Source organism: Microtus oregoni, unplaced genomic scaffold (assembly GCF_018167655.1).
Source record: "Microtus oregoni isolate MIOR12 unplaced genomic scaffold, Mior012 000090F_ref0000504, whole genome shotgun sequence".
Classification (NCBI taxonomy): Eukaryota; Metazoa; Chordata; class Mammalia; order Rodentia; family Cricetidae; genus Microtus; species Microtus oregoni.
In genome coordinates this window covers 3,154,946-3,176,843 of record NW_024544599.1, presented here as the reverse complement: position 1 = coordinate 3,176,843, position 21,898 = coordinate 3,154,946, and the positions used below count along the sequence as shown (strand labels likewise).

Sequence of the window (21,898 nt, the reverse complement as noted above, 5' to 3'; positions counted from 1 at the left end):
GGCTAAGAGCCAGTTGCAAACGTCTTTTTGGTTTTCTCCTCTCTCCCAGATCCTGCTACTACTATGAATCAAGTCACTACAGACACCGCACACACCGCAATTCTCCCTTGTATATGAGATCACGCTCAAGGTCACCCTACAGCCGTAGGCCCAGGTAATAAGGCCTGTCCTTTTCCTTCAGCTCCCTTTATCCCCTCCTTTGGATGGCAAGACATTACCCCCAAACTCTCCCTGTCCCCTCCCCAAATTACAATGTGCTTTTTCATACAAATAGTGGCGATCAGCCTAATGATGAAGTTGTGTTTCCCAGGTACGACAGCTATGAAGCCTATCAGCATGAGAGGCTGAAGAGGGATGAATACCGCAGAGAGTATGAGAAGCGGGAATCTGAAAGGGCCAAGCAGAGGGAGAGGCAGAAGCAGAAAGCAATTGTAAGCAGTGTGGGGCTAATTTCTTTTCTTTGCTTTTCCTCTGAGACTTTTTTTTGGTAGATTAAACAGCAACAGAAAGTTAATGCTCTGTTAACATTATTTTTGACTTTAAAATATCTTAAGGCGCTCTTATTTGAAAAAAATGGTGTCAGTATACTTCTCATGATAGTTGGATTGTGACATTCAGTAGCTTTCTCAAGGTTTGTTTTGAAAAATGAAGAAACAGGAGAGGATCCTTCGGTCTGACAGGACATGAAGAATGTGTATCTTTTTAGCTGCTTCCTGTTACTCTTTGAGTGGAGTGCGAGGAGATTCCAGATTCCGTTTAAAGTCATATTGGAAGTCTGGCTAAGAAAGTCAGTATTTCTTACCTCTGGAAGGGACATCACCTGACTGGGGGTGGGGACGGAGTGTTAATATAGTCACCTGACATGTGGTCAGTGCTGATGCTCATGTGTAAACATGCAAGCTATGATGAACCTGTTTGTTCTCTGAAATATAGTACTGTCCTTCACTAGGTGTTAATAAGGTGGCACTCAGGTGGTCAGAATCCAGTACATGCCCATGGCAGACACTCTTAATCAATCACGGAACTCTGTTCCTCTGAGGTCCTGCAGAGCCTTGAGGTCTTTCCCAACACAGTGCTCCTGGGAGCTGTGGCTAATTGATTAGATATGGCACTGTTGTGGTTCATTGCACCTGCTGCCCGTCTCTGCTAGCTGCTCCAAGTCACTGCAGTGCAAGGCAGCATCTGACACAGCTTGCATATAAGCTAAGCAAGCCTCAGAGAAATCAATGCTAGCTATGAATGCTGGGCTCCAAGAAAACCCAGTAATATCAAGAAAACAACGAGAGAACAATAAAACTCACGATATCAAACATATCCCTGATGGTGTCAAACCAAGTCTTAGCTGTCACAATCTGGAGTAGAAAGGTTAAATGAGAGGTTGTTTATCTTGGGAATTGAAAGAACCAGAAGTGAGAAATAATTGAATTGTTAGATTGGATGTTTGGTACCATCTAACTATGCATCTACCAAGGGCTGAATCAAAGGCATCCTGCGAATTCTAACACTTTACCTCATTTTTTGTTCTCAATTTTCAAGTAAGCTGTGATATTAAGATTTGCCAGAATGTCATTAGTTCACACTTGGGAAGACTAATGAAAACGGAAATTTCCACTTTTCTAATATCGCTGTATTTAATTAATGACCTATCCAATAATTATCCTAATTCACATCATAGAGTGCTCTATAGTTTACAAAGCCTTTCCACAGAACATGCTACAGTCACTAATTACGAAAGTGAGCCATGTTGACAGAACATGCAGTCACACAGTGTTTGCTGGTTCACTGCATTTGCTGCTTATAAATTCATATCGTACAAAGTTCTTGATTTTCCTTAAATATAGGGTATTATTTGCTCATTTGGGAAAAATACAGTGCAATTCTAATCAAAGCCAGATGAATATTTTAATCAAAAATATGTAGATAAATGACACGTATTTATTTTATGCCTACCAAAATAATTTAGGTCTAGATACCTAATTAGAATAAAGAAGGGGAGGGAGTCAAGCTTTTCTTTTTTTTTCTGGTTTAGCTTTCTCTGAAAACACCTACTAGTTTGCTATTAGTCCTGACTTATGAGACAAAAGCATTCTTAAACTCGCCCTTTCCTTCCTTTGCCTCTCAAATGTTAACTTAATTCTTTGCCCAAGACAGTTCTTATCAGTTTTCAAGTCCTTTGAGAGGGGAGTTGGAGTAATTCAAATGCCACCTTGGCTATATAAAAGCATTATGTATAATCTGGACACTGGTGAGACTTTTGGCACTGGTATTTATTTAGATCTGAGAAAGAAAACCCAGGGACCAGAAACTGTTTACTAGCACTGTGATCTCCAAGTAGTAAGCACTTCATACATATTGGAGACTTTCTGATGAATAAATTCCCACTTGCAAAGTTACCTGCTTTTTCTGTTGACCACACACGAAGTCTCAGAATCTTGTGATAAGTAATTGCCAGGTGCTTGAGATATACATTTAGGTAAGGTTCAGCACCTGATCCAAAGAGTTAGAAGTCAGCTGACAGATAAAGACATACAAGCATAAGATATACTGTGATTAATGGCTTGATAGAGAGTTCATCTAAGGTACATTGTCAAAAGTGGTCATCTGAACATGTGGGTATGGAAGAGCAAGCATGGGGAAGTTGAAGTGGTTCAAAATTCCCATGGTAGGGAGGGCAATCTTTTTTGAAAAATCTCATTTTATATACCAATGCCAGTTCCTTCTCCTGTCCTTTTGCTTCCCCCACCTTCTCCCCACCCCATCTGCCACCCCCATCCACTCATTAGAGAGGGTGAAGCCTCCCATTGGGAATCAACAAACAAGGCTCTCCCTTCCGTATCTAGACTGAACAAGGTGTCCCTTCCTAGGGAATGGGCTCCAAAGAGTCAGTTCATGTACTAGGGAAAAGTCCTGGTTCTATTGTTAGTGAACCCACAAACTTCCCAAGCCACACAACTGTCACCCACATTCAGAAGGCCTAGTTCAGTCTCAGGCAGGTTCCCTGGCTGTCAGTTTTAGCAACTAGAATGTTCAATATGGTAGCCAAAGTTAATCACATGGTTAGTTCTCTTAGGCAGAATTAAGATGGACCATATGAATGAATTTTCAAGACTTGGTACAAAGAAGGATGGGAAAGTTCTAAGTGTTTTTCTATCTCTCATGAGTCATATGCTGTTTCTGGTATTCTGAACTAAATAGTAAGCATTGTTAGCAATATTATCTATTTCTTTTTATATTACTTAATGTAGTTTTTAGAACATTTTCAATTACTTACATTGTAATATGCTCTTATTGAACATTGATATTCAAGGTAGAGACTGTGCCTACAATTCATCTCTAGTTTATTATACTGGGAACCCCTAATGATTTAACTGTTAATACTGAGGGAGGATGGATCAGAAATAAGCCAATACATCGCAGTGGCAGCCAGAGTTTGGAGTCTTGAAACTCACACTAAAGATGTTGAACTTCATGGCACTATGTAATGACTTTACCCACAGAAAAATTTTCTTAAGTGGGTTTCTTCTTCCCATCATACAGGCCACCTTTCATGTGCCAATATTGGAAAAACATTGGAAAGGTATACTTTTGTGGACTTGAGCATAGCATGCCTACAATTTTTTTTACTCATTTGCTGTGGAAGCCAGGATAGGTCACCCACGTTAGCTAAATAGGTGACTTCCATTCAATTTTTGAGATACCCTTAAAGTAATGAAATAGCCACTTGAATTTGTAATGTCTTGGATGATATGCTGCATTAACTGCTAAGCAGGGCAATCATGTACTTAGGGACCAGCAATTCCGAAGTTCCAAAAGAAAACTTAAAAAGCATTAAAAAGTGCTCATTGATATTTTGCAGAATAAGTGTTCAGTTTTGTCTCATGGGCTTCTTTATATCTACGTTGAGTATTCAAGGAGATCTGCAAACTTGTCATGAATTGGAGTTCTAAAAGCTTCTTCATAGAGCTCAGGTTGAGCAAGCCTTCATAATGGTAGCAGTAACAATTGGAAGCTGCAAATACAAAATTCTCCGTGATGACCGGAGAGAATCATCATGTCAGTGTCTGCTTTCACATGACTTCCATTCAAACTCACTCTCAAAAGCCAATTGACTCTCTGCCTTTCTCTGTCCCCTAAGCTTAAAATAATTCAGATTAAACCAGAGTAATGAATGCCAGAGTTTAGTACATAGTGTCTGAACTGTCACTGTTTTAATTTCTTGCTGAAATCCAAGTCCAACTCCATTTGCAATCTGTACAGTTTCTGCTGGAAATCATCATAATGGGATGTTAATTTAAAGAACAAATCTAGACATAATGATGTGGCTCAGTGCTTAAAACCAAATCCAGATGCTGGAAAATGTCTAGGCTCTCACATAGTTCTCCTCTATTGGTCACTATAAAGTCCAGGAGTCACAACCAATACATCACTACTGTTGATTATAAATGTCTCTCTCTAAATGTAGAAACGTCAGTTATTCTTCTTCGAGAAAAGAATCCAGTTTCATGGATAAACCTTTTTTTCCATGGTTCTTGAGTATTTAGCCTCTTTTTGAGGAATTGTCAGTAGAGGGAAATATGTCTTATATCGTGACTTTAAGTTCAGTATTTGGAAATGTCAGTTTTATAAGAAAAGGAAATGCTAGAGGTTTGCTTACAGCATCAATGTTTAAATGATAGATCTCATATCAAGTGTATACCTGTCAACAATACACACACATGCATACACACACACACACACAGAGAGAGAGAGAGAAAGAGAGAGAGAGAGAGAGAGAGAGAGAGAGAGAGAGAAAGGTGCCACAGTAACATAAGAATATCAATACTTTTATTATAGTCAAGGTTTGGCAGGTACAAATATATTTCCAAATTCATAAAAGTATTTACATTGAATATGTACAATTTTTGTTTTCTGATTATATTTAAATAAAGCTCTTAAAGAACATCATTATTGGTCTACAGATTTAGTTTCATCTCAGCTTTCATTTGACTGTTTGCATCCGGATTGATTCAAGGTCGCCTTAACTGCTGGCCTGGGAGGTTCCATATAGTATCTGCCTACAGGTCATTTCGGAAATTTGAATGCTATCATTTTGTCTCTTTCCTGAAAATACTCTTTATTAAGAGACTTTCAGTGAATGGTTTCTCCACTACATAAGTGTACTCAATATTAAGAGCAAGGACAACAGATGTTTTTTTTTTTTTTTTAGTCCTTTTGATCCTTCTTTCTGGCCAGCTTTATATCTAGTTGGCTGTCAACTCTGCTACTTTTTTTTTTTTTAAATAAGTTTATGCCGGGCGGTGGTGGCGCGCGCCTTTAATCCCAGCACTAGGGAGACAGAGGCAGGTGGATCTCTGTGAGTTCGAGGCCTGCTTGGTCAACAAAGGGAGTTCCAGGACAGGCTCCAAAGCTACAGAGAAACCCTGTCTCGAAAAACCAAAAAAAAAAAAAGTTTATTTAACTAGAATGTTCATTGATGCATAATATTCATAGGTGTGTGTGTGTGTGTGTGTGTGTGTGTGTGTGTTTGTGTGTGTGTGCGCGCCCGTGCGTGTGAAACACGGGGACTTTGCATGCTGACCATGGGCTCTACCCCCTGAGCTAGTCCCTGTGAAATACCTTGAACATTTTTGCCAAAGTCATCTTGCAACTATTCTGGAATTGAAAACAAAAATCTTTTGTTTTGAAGGTTAAAATGGAGTTCTCTTTGCAAAGAGAGAAGAATTAACTTTTTTTTAATGCTGTTCTGAAATAAAAAATGTAGAATAAAATTACCGGGGACCAAAGTCAAATCTATACTAGACACACTGGTGCCTAGAAGTTTAGGGCATTTCACTGAGGGAATCCATTCAAAAGCATCTAACACATTGCTTGGCCTATACAGTGAACAGTAAAAGTCAGCTTTTACTGCTTCCAGTCTCCCCTCCATCAAATCCCTCTTACTAAGAGTCACTTATCATTCCATGAGGAACAATGTTGCTTCATTTCCCCAGCTAACCAGCAAATCCTACTCTCTTCTTGATAAAGATTTTAGTAATGTAAAGTCAGTTAATTCCGTCACACTTTTTTTCTTTATTTATCTCCTGTGTTTTAGTGTAACGAGGATTTACTGCAACAGTTAATGTGACATAAATCTTCAGTTTTATTATCCACCCCATCAGCAAACTAGCCTTTGTGAAAATTGAAGCTAAAAGTTATTTGATGAATGCTCCGTGCTCCTCAATAGTGAAAACTGGTCTGAAAATAATTTTTCAACCAGCTTTTTCCAAAGGTTCTGAGTTCCTTCAAGCCCCTAAGAAGTTAGCAACATTATTAAACATTTTGATTTCTTCTCCTTTCATCTCCTGTTTGGAAATGAATGTCTTGAAAAATTGGATGTAAACGTTATTTTTTTTTTAAGACATGAACTCTATTCATCCATCTAATTCAGCTGCAACATGTTAAAAAAGGGCGACTCTTTGCCAGAAATCTTGGCCAATCACGAAAGATTTTTGTCTTTGCCATCTAGACCTTAAAGTGTCTTCCTTCTATTTTCGTGTTTAGCATGTTGAAAACAAAGGGCTTCAGTGCTTTTTAGAGCATGCCGGAATGGCCTCAGTCTTCTTGCTCTTTACAAGGTAGCAGGGCATGCATGGCCCATCCTTGTGTTTCATAAAAAGAACTGGCAGATTAAAAGGTAATTTGAGTGATGGGAGGGCAACTCTATAGAGCTGTGTCTCCTTTCACTGCAGAATCTTTCAGTCCTACAAAAGGTCCTCTGGGTTATCTCTTTTAGTGAAGATCATTGTTGCATACAGCCTTGTATAAAGCCGCAATTCAGAAACTGTCCCAATATGTCTGCACATATGGTCAATTTTCGCTTTAACTTCACATTTCCTTGAATACATAGGCTGTGTGTATTCCCATAATGGTAGCGGAGCAATTTCTGTGCTATGGCTCAATTTCTTTCTTTCTCTTCTGCAGTTCCCTCTCCTTTCTTTACACAGTAGTAACTTCCCTAAAAGGCTCATTAAAAAAAAAATCCATAACACCATGCAAGCAGGCGCCAGGAAGTTTAAGTTTAGATAACAGTCCCATCACATTTGGCTGTTGGGCTGAAACTGGGTGCGTAAATAGAATGGAATGTGGTGTTATGATTCCCTGGATAGCGTGTGTAAAGAATAGCTCTGGCTCGGGCCTCACCAGCCATTTCTATCTACTGACTACCCAACCATGTTGCATGTTCTGGAAAAACAATTTCAGCCTTCAGTTGCAACATACAATATACATGCAAGTGACTTTTGAATCTGCTTGCTTTACTTCATCAGTCAGTTAGGAGGCTTGATAGCATGGGCAGAGGAATTCCATTCCAGCTGTTTGAGTGGAGTCTCCCTCTGAATGCCAAAGTTCTTTTGAAAATGAGCCTGCTAACTTGCATCTATTCTATACTTCTCGGCCTTTGATTTGTAAACTTTTTTTGGTAACTCATTCAGTTGAGTTGCCTAAACAGAGATTTTTTTTTAAAATAGAGGACCATATTCAAATAATACCCCCTCTATGTTGGAATATTTCAGAGACTAGTGGTCTCCCAGGCATGGGTTAGTACTAAAAAGTATTAATTGAACACTGTAGCAAGTACTTAACTTCTAAGAGTACTTTTTGCCCTTGAAGAGGATGTAGATTTGGTTTAACTCACAACCATTATTATAACTCTAGTTCTCTAGTTCCAGGGAATTCACTGCTTTCTTCTGAACTCTGTGGGTTACCAGGCACACATGTGGTACACACACACACACACACACACACACACACATATGTATATATGTATATATATATATATGTGTATATATATTCAGGCAAAATAGTTCTACACATAAAAAATTTAAAAAATTGATTTTAAAATCCTATATCAAATATTTACTGAGATTCTCTTTCATACTTAACATAAATTGGGGCAAAGAACAGATATAGACTCTAATTTCATGAATTCTTCATTATACAATGGAGAGAGGCATTGAACAATGAATAAACTATAATGATTTAATTGTACATAAGCAGAAATAGAAGGAAACACAGATTTCTTAAAACCGGCTAATAGCATTTCATCTGAATTCTCAAATGACACAGACATGGATCTTAATGTAAGTCTGGACAGTAAATGTGAGGGGCTTAGGAGACAATTTAGGAAATGTATTCCAAATTACAGTGGAGCACCTTGTGCAAAGCCTCCGAGATGGAAGGAACACAGAGTAACTAGGGGCCTCTAGAAGTTCAGCATAAAACCTAGAGTGAAGGAAAACATAAGAGAAAGACCACGCAGAAAAGCTTAAATTCTGCAAAACCCACCTATTAGGCCTTCTTAATAAATTAGATGCATTATCAGAAGTATTAGAGGCCATGATTGCATCTAATTTAAATGACACAGGACATGACTGAATCCTCTTGACTTATTGAAAATTATTCCATTTGTGATAAACGGACAAATTAGAGGGAGCAAACATAGACATGGGGATTGAAGTTGTCCATAAAGAAAAACTGGAAGTTTAGCCTGGGAGAGAGGGAATAAGGAAGACAAATTAAAGTGAGATTCAAGAGATAAAGCTCAATAGGACCTGGGTTCAATCCCCAGCACCCACATGGGTGGTGTCTCTTTGTAATTCTATCTCTGGAGGATCCAGTGCCCTCTTGGCCTCCTGGTGTGTAGTTAGACAGTGTGCTTTGGCAAGGTTGTTCCAGTTTAAGAGGTCAAGCAGAAGTCCAGTAAGTAGTTGGTTATCTGAAGCTCAGAGGAGCTTCCTTCCCTGATGAAGGTATTCGGTAGTGTTGTTTATAATAAATGTGAGTTGTCGTAGATGAGCAGACCATCGACGAAGCCACCAAACACGCAGGTTGCTCAGTTGTACTTCGCAGGTGCTAGTAAGCCCTCACCCTGTGGCAGCTCAGTTGCTAATACTTATGGAAAAGGAAAAGCTGCCAATAAACGTTGGTGGACTTCTCTTTGTCTTAAGCCTGCAGTGAGTTTTGTAGCTTCTAAGAATAAGGCACTTGGTATAACCAGAGAAACACTCTTGGACGCCTGAATCTGTATGCTACCCCCATGTTTCCCAGCCTCTTGACTTTGATCCTACTTAAATTTCTGCAACCTCAAGTTTACTTTGTTTTGCGTGTCCCTGGTAGGCACATAACTAGTTGGTAAGGACAGTCTCTATATTTGCTCCAAATATTCTTTAAAACTTTCCTCAGTTTTGAGGCATTATTCTATTTGGTTCCTGCCCTAGAACGAAATATTCAAGAGGGTTTCACTAAGCATGAAGCCCACATTTATATAAAAGGAATCTTATCTTCAGGCAACAGTATGGGCTTCCTGTGTTTTGTAGCTTATAAATTTCTAATGGCTTTTACATTATGATCATATTGACTGCACTTGTAGAAATGAGGCTACACCCCTCTAGTCTGTTCTTAAAATAGGGCTGAATCTATTGGTGAAGTAAAAATTATATCCTTTTTCATTTGGCCCTTACTCTTTAGAGATCCATGGCTAAAAATGGCCTACATTTCAAGACTGTAACTCAAATGATTCTCTTCCGAACACATGCTTTAGAACTGCTGTGTATCCTTGCTATATAAGTGGAGATCATTGAGGCCTTATCTCCCATTTGTTTCTTTTGTCTACCTTCTGGATAAACCCCAACAATTGCATTTGGATCGTGTTCCTTCAGGAAGATTTTGTGGAGTATTAGAGATTAAGAATCACCCTTTGAGAATGTCAAAATTTGTACATTTTCAGATTAGAATTCTAAGTTGATGGGAACTTAAATAGTTTTATAAGCCAGGCTATTATACCAATTCTGAAGATTAATAACCAAGTAATAAGTGCTCACATATTTCATATGTACTGGATATCTTCTCAGTGATTTAAAAAAATCTCATTGAATAAATATCTTTTCTGATATATGATGCTCTCGGAAAGAAAGACAAGGGTGAGACAGAAATGGGAAAGAGAAGCTCAGTGGAGAAGAAAGTGTAGTGTGACCGAAGAGCTTGAACGCAAGGCATGGAAAGTCAAACTTGGTTCCTATGTGGTAGTTTTCCTTAGATCTGATATCTGTTTTGCTCTAGTGAGACTGCTCTCCGAGTTTTATTCATGATTGTATGTTCATGGATGCTTCTGGTGGCACAACTACATTTTGTCTCCAGAGCTGGAAAAAGCCTCTCCTTCTCCTTTGCTTATAGGAAGAACGCCGTGTGATTTACGTTGGTAAAATCAGACCTGACACGACGCGGGCAGAACTGAGAGACCGCTTTGAAGTTTTTGGTGAAATTGAGGAATGCACAGTAAATCTGCGGGATGATGGGTGAGAATCTTCAAAATTATTTCTTGTTTAGAAGCTGACGTATGTTAAAAATTATGGCCCTAAGATTACTGGGATGGGAGTTGCCAATGTAAGTGTTTTGACAGATGACATGTTGAGTTCAGAACCTTATTTATTTTCTTTCATCCCTATTTATTAATCTTTCTAGTTGAGATTTCCTGTCTCAGAATAAGGATTTAGCTGCCTGACAGGACAATCACACTGATAAATGGATGTGGTGGCAGAGATGCTGGCACCAATGATGTCTCCCAAAGTAGAAGGGGTTGCAGTCCTCTGTGCCAATGCTGCATAACCAGCTCTGAACGCCTCTTCCCTGCCCATTGCAGAGACAGCTATGGCTTCATCACCTACCGTTACACCTGTGATGCTTTCGCTGCTCTGGAGCATGGATACACTTTACGCAGGTCGAATGAAACTGACTTTGAGCTGTACTTTTGTGGACGGAAGCAATTTTTCAAGTCTAACTATGCAGACCTAGGTACGGTATATAACTATTGTACATGCAAGGGTGAATCGATAATATAGAGCTCCAGATGGAAGTGAGCATGCTTCACAGACACCTTACATTAGGCTACCACTTGGCTTTCCTGAACGGAGTATATGAATACAGTTTTTGTTTTTGTAGACGACTCTTTCAGAAGCAAGGTGGTTAGGTCTGAGCCCTGAAGGGCAGATGTACTTGTACTCTCTGAAGAGATGCTAAGCCATTGTGGGGTTTGTGTGTGCTGGCGGTATTGTGTTATGTGTGCATGTGTTGTATGCATCTCTGTATACATTTATCCAAGTTTTGCACTTATCTGTGTTTGTTCTTTACTCATACTCGCAATCCTTTCCTATAAACTCAAGCATTGGCATTGCTTTGTTGCACAGGGCAGGGCAAGGGCTGTCTTTTTCCTTCCTCACTAAGTCACAAGCACTTGGAAACACTCTTAGTATACTTTGGAAGAGAAAGATAAAGTCCATTAGCTAAATGACCACAGACTTAATTTCTTGAGAATAAAATAAAACAAAAACAAAGCTCGTAGAGTATTTCTGGATCCTACACCTTGTATGGGAAGCTCAGCAAACAATTGTCATTTGAGAGCAAAATCACAGTCAGAGGTTTATGCTGTTGCCATGTCCACCATACGTTAAACAAAACACATCACTATTTACTTTCTCCTCTTCAGAGGAGACTCTTCAGATGAAAAGTAAAAGTTTGATCAGCTTATTATCCACAGATGATAATATTAACATCTGATTTCAGAATTTTGTCTGAGAGTTCCTCCTGTCCCATAGTTGAGATCATGTTATATATGTGCACATGTGTGCTTATACTTATACATATAGCTCGAGTTCTATCTTTTTCATCAATAATGCATATATTCATTTCCCAATGTGATTCATGGAACCAAAAATAATTCAGGCACATATTTTAATGGTTGCATACTATTTCACTGGGCATGTAGTATCATTATAGTTAGATAATTCATTCTAACTCTATTTGTATTCATTTTAATTTTTGATATTATAAATAATGCTACAATGGACATATTAATGTTCTTTCTAATATTAATTTTGTCCCATTGTTTTCCATCCCTTATCTAATATGTGCGTTATACATTGTTTAATTCTTTGAGGAAGAAATGAAGAAAAGTGGTAAATGTGCATTATCATGATTATTTTGAATTAATTTATAATAAGCCTAAAATTAGCATGCACATCTATTCTTCAACATTAGTAGCTATCCATTCACTATTGCTCTGATGCTGTATAAAGACAAAAACGAATACCAATTACTTTTTCCCTTCCAGGACAGTTGTGTCTTTCTGGAGTAATTGATATAGGTGCCGAGCATTGTTCAGGGGGAATATGCTATAATTCACTTCACAAGCTAAGTAGATAGAGGGGAACAGGGAAGCGGCAGCTGACTGCTAGAGAGATAGAGGCCTAGGGATGAAAATATAAAACCTGGCAAGTCATTTGTTCAAATGCTGGCTGATAAAAACAGTCAAGACAGATTGAAGCCTTGAGTTGATTTGACTTATTTTCTTCACTGATGAAGGCTGGGGGTATTTCTACTCTCTCCCAACGTCTAGAGTTTAAAACAAGCTACCTAGAGGGGTTTTTAGATCACGATTCATCATGGGAGAGGGAGGATTGGATGGTATTCCCAAATTGAACTGGTGCCTCCCTGAAATAGTTCTAAGGAGAACAATCCTCAGCTTGTTATCTACCTGCCTAGCCAGCAGCCATGGAAACTTGACCATTCCTAAGCTCACTCCCTAGCTTTTGAAAAGGGTGTTTGATGCGTCTTGCAATAGCAGGGGATAGTTGAAGTCCCTAAAGCATGTTAAGGCCATAAAGATGTTGTTCTCAACACATTTCTGAGGTAGCCAAAAGAGACTCAGCATTAAAATTAAGTCACCCTATGTTTGAGACCTGGTTCATTGCTGACTTGGATAAGCACTTCAGCTCCTTTAGCTTCCGATTGTTTATTTATAAAATAACTCATATTGTCATGGAGGAATATTAAATATTGGTGGAGGAGCTGATATCACAATGTCTTGTATAAAATAAATAGGCTACAATTAAAAGTAAGAGCAATAAGAAGTTAGAAATTTGGAATTGTTTTTAAATGGAAGTATTAACATTAGGGTCTAGCTTAAAAGATCAATGAAAATTTCCAATATTTTGTCTTTGTTTCCACGAAGAATTTAGATTAAATGTTTCAAGTCATGTGATACCTAAATAAAAGGAACATAATAATGTGCTGCATACATAAAGGAATTGGAAACTCATAGACGTGCTAACATTAAAGAAAACTGACATGATACTTATTAATTGGACTGAGACAGAAAAATATTCTATGATTTTAGACAGATTCTACCTTTGTGGTTTTTCCTGTTTTATTTGCTTCTCCAAATGAAGTTACCTATCACGTGCATCCTATTCCTCTACCACAGAAACTGGCTAACGATGACTACTTTGCTATTAGAAGAGCATATAATGATTGCAGCTATGATTTATTAGCTAGTTTTATAGGAGAGAGTGAAAAATTAATGTGACTTGATTAGGACTATTGTGATGAAGCCAGGATTCAAAGTTTGCTCTACTATTTAGGAATTTCTATTTATTGGTTCTATTTACTGTTATATAAGCAATGCCTCTTACCAACAAAATGCCTTGATAAAAAGTATTAAGAAGGTTTGGATGTATGGATCAGTAGTCTAGAATAAATACTGCTCTTTCAGAGGGCCAAGGCTTGATTACCTGCACCCATGTGGTGGCTCACAACCGTCCATGACTCCAGTTTCAGGGGACCCTCTATCAGCCTCCATCAGATGAGGCATGAACATGGTGCTCATACATACCTGCAGAAAAAATACCCATGCATATAAAGTAAATAAATATAAAGCAAAAATTGTTAATCAGGAGAGGCAGAATCAGAACAGGTAACTTTGTATTAAGAATATAGTGGTTTTGATTAAGCGTTAGTTAACACATTGAAATCATGTTCAGCCATATATGAAAAATGAAATAATACATTCATAGTTCTTTACACAAATAGTAGACTATTATATTATAACATATATATCTTTACATTTTTCTTGACATTTATTGGTAAATCATTTCCAGATCCCAACATGAATATTTTCAGCTATGGTTTTAATAGCATGAAGGTGCCTGAGATTAATGCATCCATTCAACAACATTAATTTGACTACTTACCTGGATTAACAGTTTTCCAGGTGCTAAGAAAACAAATGTGATTATTTTTGTGTCCATTAATATGGGAACATTATTTCTAACAATTTCTTTTGAAAATAATGAGGTGGCTGTTAGTTTATTTCCACATTTTCATTATATCTTACCATGGTCCAACATCTTCTCTTCAATATGAGACAGCATGGTGGAGTTCCTCCTGCAGTCTCACATAGGGCTGTCTCATCCAACAGGAGCATCTCTTTTGGATGCTTATTAAGAGAGATAATGTGTGTGCATGTGTAGGTGGATGTCTATGTGAAGTCCACCACAGTGAAGAAATTTTTGAGAAATATTGTCTCCCAGCATTCTGAATATTTATCAAAAGAAATACAGAACTTTAAATTATGGATTAATTATTCTTATGGTAACCCAACATTAGGTAACTACACTTCTCTAAATTCCCTCCATGGAAAAGGAATGCAAATTTCCCTCCATGGTCACCTAATGTTTTGTCTTACCACAAAGCCCCAGAGCTACATCCCAGCCCCAGCTAAGTGTGTCTTCATATTGCAATTTCTGCTTCCATAGTCTCTACTCCTGTACTCCTGTCCTTTGGATTTTTGTGCTGTAACTTAGCTTAGGAAAAATATGGAATGCTTATATGGTTAGTAGAATTGTTAATGTGTCCCTGAAAGGTTTTATTACCCTTCAAATAAATACTTCCCAATTGTGTAATTCATTCACAGGAGGTTTTGGTTATATTTCCCAGAATTTCTTTCTCACTTATAAGACCAGCCTGCACTATCTACCCCTTTTCTGTAGATATAAATGGAGAATGGCTGGAAGTGTTTAACAGCATTTTACTTTAACATACATTGCTAAACACAAGCGTTTTAAAAGAGTTGTTTGACATAACGTGGGATTTTGCATAAAATCAGATTTGAACAAGTTGAAAAATCCAAGAGAGTCTAGAATGATCTTTGTCCATCCTAATCTACTGAATTTTATGCTCAATAAAGTTCAATCCATTAATGGGAAAATTATTTCCAGCTTCTACTTGTACCTTCCCATTTAAGTTATTGGGGAACCATTGCATTGGCAAGTCATTTAAAATGCCAAGATAAGGGAAATGTAAATACCTATAAAGATATTAAATATTAAAGAAGCATTGAAATCTACCACCCCTGTGTTCTCTGAGTTTTTCGGTATACGGAGAATCAATTGGCTTTTGATTTTGAAAGTCAACTACTCCCTTCTCTATTTACATTTATATATTCAATGAAATTCAGGCACCATTTTTAAGTACATTGATTCATTACATTACAATTGAACCAGGTATCTTGAATTGCATTGAAAGCCACCAGCAAAGGGTGCATCTAACCTGGATTGCTGTTTTTTTGGTTGTTTTTTTTTTTTCCAGATTCAAATTCAGATGACTTTGACCCTGCTTCCACCAAGAGCAAGTATGACTCTCTGGATTTTGATAGTTTACTGAAGGAAGCTCAGAGAAGCTTGCGCAGGTAACATGTTCCCTGGCCGAGGATGACAGAGAGATGGTGAATACCTCAAGGGACAGCGTGTCCTTTCCCAAGACTCTTGCAAGTCATATTTAGGAATTTCTCCTACTTTACACTCTCTGTACAAAAAAATAAAGCAAAACAACAACAACCATAAGAACAAGAACAACAACGGTTTACATGAACACAGCTGCTGAAGAGGCAAGACATGGAATGGTAATCCAGTAAGCACACGTTTATTCACGGGTGTCAGCTTTGCTTTCCCTGGAGGCTCTTGGTGACAGTGTGTGTGTGCGTGCGCATGATTGTGTGTGTGTGTGTGTGTGTGTGTGTGTGTGTGTACTTATTTGGGGCATACATGTGTGCGCATGTGAGGACTTGGGGGCACCTGACCAGAATGAACAAGGGCAAACCCCTTCGAATGGCAGCATATCCATGAAGACACACTTAAAACCTAGAACTTCAAAATGTTCATATTCTACACAAAAGGAAAATAAATAGAAATAAATTAAAAGGAAAGAAAACTAACAAACCACCCTAAAATGACACTACTGATGTCTGTTGTCAGCCTCCGGTACCGTCTTTCCAGAAAGTGCAAAACCAACCTGCAGCAAGCTCTCTCTTTTAACGTAACGATTTCCTGACAATCCCGAAGACACTACAGGTTCCACAGAACTAATATCCTCTCTCTCTTTCTCTGTCTCTCTCTCTTCCCCCTGGCTCTTCCTCTTTTTTTCCTTTTGCCATGGAATCTGGGTGGGAGAGGATACTGCAGGCAACAGATGCTAAACTTTCCTAACATTTTGAAGTTTCTGTAGTTCGTCCTTTGTCCTGACACCTCTGTATATGTCCACAATGTTGATCTTCCACTGGAAATTTTTGCAAAGCCTTGTCATTGGTCAAGCGGGGAGTGTGTTCGGTGGTTCCTTCTGAGGAGGAGACCTGGTGTTACATGACTACTGAGAGTTGAGTAGAACTCTCTGGATGTGTTCAGATAGTGTAATTGCTACATTCTCTGATGTAGTTAAGTATTTACAGATGTTAAATGGAGTATTTTTATTTTATGTACATACTCTACAACTATGTTCTTTTTTTGTTACAGCTATGCACTGTAAATGCAGCCTTCTTTTCAAAACTGCTAAATTTTTCTTAATCAAGAATATTCAAATGTAATTATGAGGTGAAACAATTATTGTACACTAACATATTTAGAAGCTAAACTTACTGCTTATATATATTTGATTGTAAAAAAACAAAACAAAACAAAACAAAAGACAGTGTGTGTGTGTGTGTCCGTTGAGTGCACTACAACAAATTGACGCTTCACGCACATCCATCCCCTCGTAGGAGCTTCGAATAAGCATCTTGTCAACAACAACAAAAATCCTAGGCCCCTAAAGGTATTAACCACTTCTGCGATATTTTTCCACATTTTCTTGTTGCTTGTTTTTCTTTGAAGTTTTATACACTGGATTTGTTAGGGGAATGAAATTTTCTCATCTAAAATTTTTCTAGACGATATCATGATTTTATGTAAAGTCTCTCAATGGGGAACCATTAAGAAATGTTTTTATTTTCTCTATCAACAGTAGTTTTGAAACTAGAGGTCAAAAAAAATCTTTTTAAAATGCTGTTTTGTTTTAATTTTTGTGATTTTAATTTGATACAAAATGCTGAGGTAATAATTACAGTATGATTTTTACAATAATTAATGTGTGTCTGAAGACTATCTTTGAAGCCAGTATCTCTTTCCCTTGGCAGAATATGATGATGGTATTTAATCTGTATTTTTTACAGTTCTACATCCTGTATAAATACTGATATTTCATTCCTTTGTTTACTAAAGAGACATATTTATCAGTTGCAGATAGCCTATTTATTATAAATTATGAGATGATGAAAATAATACGGCCAGTGGAGACTTTCGACCCAGGGTGCATGGCGGTTGTCAGGTGGGAGTGTAAGTTCTTTATTTGGGAAACTCAGCTCTCGCAGAAGCAGTGTTCCTTCTCTCACTAGCATGGCCTCTGACGTGACCATGATGTTGTTCGTGGTGACATTGCTTCTGCTAAATTTAATAATAATAACAATAATAAATGTCAGAAATTTAAAAAAAAACCCTCCATTCTGAGCATCAGGATTTCATCTGAGTGTGGAGTTGCTGCCATGGAAGTCACTAAAGTTTGGAGTATGTTTTTGAGTTCCAAATTGAGATGTGTTTACTGTTTGGCTGACGTGACTTTTCTGGAAGATGTGATAGACCTACTACTTACTTAATTGTTCTTTTCCTTTCTCTCACCCAACACGATCTTACAAAATGGGTTTCACCCCCAGGCCAATGCAGCTAATTTTGAGGGCTGCGTTCATTTATCACCAGCATATTGTGTTCTGAGTGAATCCACTGTCTGTTCTGTCGGATGCTTGCTCAAGTGTTTGGCTTACTCTTTCTAAGTAGATAGAAAGCAATAAATAACTATGAAATAAAAGAATTGTGTTCACAGGTTCTGCGTGACAACAGTAACACATCTTTAATCCGCCTAATTCTTGTTCTGTAGGTTCAATGCAGGTATTTTAACTCTTTGTGAACGCCAAACTAAAGTTTACAGTCTTTCTTTCTGAATTTTGAGTATCTTCTGTTGTAGAATAATAATAAAAAAGACTATTAAGAGCAATAAATTATTTTTAAGAAATCACTATTTAGTAAATCCTGTTACGTGTTTAAGGACCAGATGCGTTCTCTATTTTGCCTTTCAATTTTTGTGATCCAACTTTAAATACGTTCTCTGTTTGCCCTGGATCATGGACATGACTGAAATACGTGGTTTCTTTTCTTACTTCTCAAAAGACAACACTACAGATTTCATGTTGAGGATTTATTTATTGATCTCCCTCACCCTCTGGCCTGACAAATCTTGTTACCATGAAGATAGTTTTCCTCCATGGACTTCAGATTGCATCTAAAATTAGTGAAGCTTTTGGATCTTATGCAGACACTGTGGGTAGCCCATCAAAATGTAAGCTGTAAGCTGTGTTCCTTTCTTTCTTTCTTTTTTTTCACTTCCTTTGGGAGAGAATCTTTCTAACAACATATGCTCCCCAACATCATGGGAGGCAAATTTCAGCATAGATCTATAAGACTTTCAGATGACCATGGACCATTGCCTTCATGCTGTGGTAAGTACTACATCTACAATTTTGGTACCCGAACTGGTGCTTTAGAAATGCAAGGTTTTTATTTAAAAAAAGAAGAAGAAGAAGAAAAGAAATGTAGCAGAATAATTCTTTCAGTGCAACAAAATCAGTTTTTGTAAAGGACTCTGAGAACAACGGTTGAGCTGTCAACACTCAAAACAGCAGAGAGGGAACTTGGCACTATTGGGGTAAAGTGTTTGGGTCAGTTGAAAAAAGGAAACCTTTTCATGCCTTTAGATGGGAGCTAACAGTAGGTAATGATCATGTGTCCTTTTTTGATGGCTGTACCAAGAACTTCAATCACTGTAGTCTAAGATCTGATCTATAGATGACCTAGAATAGCCATGTAATATAATGTGATGATTCTAAATTTGTACCTATGTGACAGACATTTTCAATAATGTGAAAACTGCTGATTTGATGGAGCTACTTTAAGATTTGTAGGGGAAAGTGTAACACTGTTGGTTGAACTATGCTGAAGAGGGAAAGTGAGCGATTAGTTTGAGCCCTTGCTGGCTCTTTTCCACCTGCCAATTCTACATGTATTGTTGTGGTTTTATTCATTGTATGAAAATTCCTGTGATTTTTTTTAATGTGCAGTACACATCAGCCTCACTGAGCTAATAAAGGGAAACGAATGTTTCAAATCTACTTCTGCTTTTCTTATTTATCGGAACCCAATTGTTGGCATGTTTCTCAGATCAGTATGCATCGCTGCTTATTCTTCAATTTCCTCTCAGGCTCTCTCCCTTCCTCGCTGCTTTTCCGTACGAATGGATGTGCTTGAGCTCCGAGGACATGGGCACCTCTCGTATTTTACCTAGTGTTTTTCAAAGTGTAAAGGAGAGGTGTGGTGGATTTCTATAATGAAGGTTGAGCAGGTGAAAAATGACGTGGAAATTTATCCAATGACTTAGCTCTATTTGTGCAAGTAACCCTGGAAAGTATGTACTTTTAAGGTTAAATTATTGTCTGTAGGGTTATCAGGTAAATATTTGGTGGGGATCTTGATTCTATTATAGATGAGTCAGATACGTTTTGATGACTTACATCAGGAGAAAGGCCTTGTCCTTTTCATGTTACCAGGTTGTATAGGAATGGACAATGGACAGGTCGCTGCAGGTATGTCCTGCTGTCTGTTGTGCCTGGTAGCAAGTCGTGATCTTAATGATAAAGGCATTGTTATTATTACAGCCTCTGCTGATATTGTGTGTTCCTCTGTACTCAAGAGCAGAGTACACACAGCATTGGGAGACTCACAACCGAATATATCCTCTTCCACTCACCCTACCAAATCCATAGAAAACAATGTTTGTGAATATTGAAATGTGATTAAACTACCATTAAAATACACCAAAAAACCTGCAAATAACATAGGAAACACACTCCCTATGGTGCTACTTCCATTCTACACAAATAGTAAAACTCATTCGTATATGTTGTCAACATTTGAGATAAAAAACTTAATGTTAAGTCATGCAGATATACAACTATAGATCCTAAGTTTTTCTGAGATCCAGGGAATGTACCATAGCTGACTCAACTTCCATTTTTGCTTATGTTGTACTGGGAATCTTTTTATCTTCTGTTTGGAAGCAGCCAGGATATTAAAATAATAAAAGTACATCAGAAGGAATTAACTATTTACCCTAATAAGCCTTTTGGGAGAGGGTAGATAGTTAATGGGGATTCCAAGTGATCTTAGCTGCTAGCTTTGTAATGGAACATCTTGATGGGAGATAATAGACTTGTTTCCTTCTGCCCTTGTAATGTTAAATTATTTCCATCTTGGATGATACTATTGGCAGAAATCATTATCAGAACCCAAAGTTACTGAGTACATGATCACAGTAGTTTTTCTGTCTCATTTCAAAAATTTTCTATATTAAAATGGTCTAACTATAAACAATGTGATATTGAGTTAAAATTCTTTTTCAACATTGCCAGTTTTCTCATAAATGTGGGATTATTTAGCAGATCAATGGATGAAATTTGCAGTCCAAGCATTACTATTACACTCATCTGATACTAGTATTACTAGATATACAGTTTTAACTCATTATTAATTATGGAACATTTTAAACAAAGCCTACTTTTTGCAATATTTACTTTATATTAATCTCACATTGTGCGATTTCTCCTTGGCCCTTTTTTGTTTCAGCATGCTGTGCACCATTATAAATCAATCTTTGTACTTTATCAAACAACAGAGAGTAATAAAGAAGGTCACAACTCAGAGAGAAGTTCCTTGGAGGTTTGTAACATCATGATTTAAATCTCAGAAAGATTTAATCAAAAGCTGAATTAATCCCTGAGGAAAAGATGTTGTATAGATTCCATTGATGGGTACAAAGCAACCTATTTCTTTTCTCCTGGTCTCTGGTAATATGTTGAGGAAAGGAACAGCTTTTGTGTGAGGAAGACATGGATTCTTTGGCAGGAGAAAGCTAGCATTCAATCCCCGTTAGGTCAGCCTTCCTCTGTTCCATTATTGTTATAGGGGTACCGTCAGTGTTTCTAGTGCATAAAGTTAAATGTCCTCCACCCGTTTGTTCTCAGCTATCCCATGTGATTTTGTAACTGCACGCCATCCCCAAAGCTGCACTCCAGTGAAGCATGTGGAATGTGTGGGTCACATGGGCTAGTTTCCAGGTCTCTTCTGTGCAATCAGGTGATTGCTTCAGGGCAAATTCTCAGCATTCAAGGGTACCAAGAACTTGCTGAAAGAAATGAACATAAAATTAGAATATTTTCAAGACCCATTTCTACTGAAAAGCATAGCCAGGCTCACTGATTAAGGGCAAGAGACTGCCACCCTCCCGATGCTGTCTTGCTGTCCACAATTCCATAGCAACGCAACCATGTCCCTATTAGCTTAACGCTCCTTGCCTGTAACCAGAAGACTCACAGATGAAGCTTAGTGGAATTAATTAGTTGGAAAAAAAAGTGAGAGAACTTTTAGAGGAGACAAATCAAATGATCCTGTAATATTTTCATGATTAAATTAAATGAACATAATTATACATGCACATATGCACACCAAGGCATTATTATAATCAGGAATCTTAAAATATTGTTTTGTTTCAAATTTATGCACATAGCAGTTACGGAAGGCAACTAGCGAGTGTGATATCTGAATTTGCATATTGACCA

General features: G+C 37.8%; 1 protein-coding gene across 3 annotated transcripts in view; it reads left to right on the top strand.

Annotated features, from left to right (window-relative positions):
• The window catches only part of Ppargc1a (PPARG coactivator 1 alpha), a 633,817-nt gene extending 614,448 nt beyond the window's left edge, over window positions 1-19,369 (top strand). For all 3 annotated transcript variants that reach the window (XM_041643754.1, XM_041643753.1, XM_041643752.1), the window contains 5 exons: window positions 50-154; window positions 311-431; window positions 10,210-10,331; window positions 10,676-10,827; window positions 15,457-19,369. In XM_041643754.1, coding sequence (XP_041499688.1) covers window positions 50-154; window positions 311-431; window positions 10,210-10,331; window positions 10,676-10,827; window positions 15,457-15,560 — 604 coding nt within the window. In that variant the 3' untranslated portion in view covers window positions 15,561-19,369. The remainder of the gene's footprint in view (window positions 1-49; window positions 155-310; window positions 432-10,209; window positions 10,332-10,675; window positions 10,828-15,456) is intronic.
• Window positions 19,370-21,898: the final 2,529 nt, after the last annotated feature.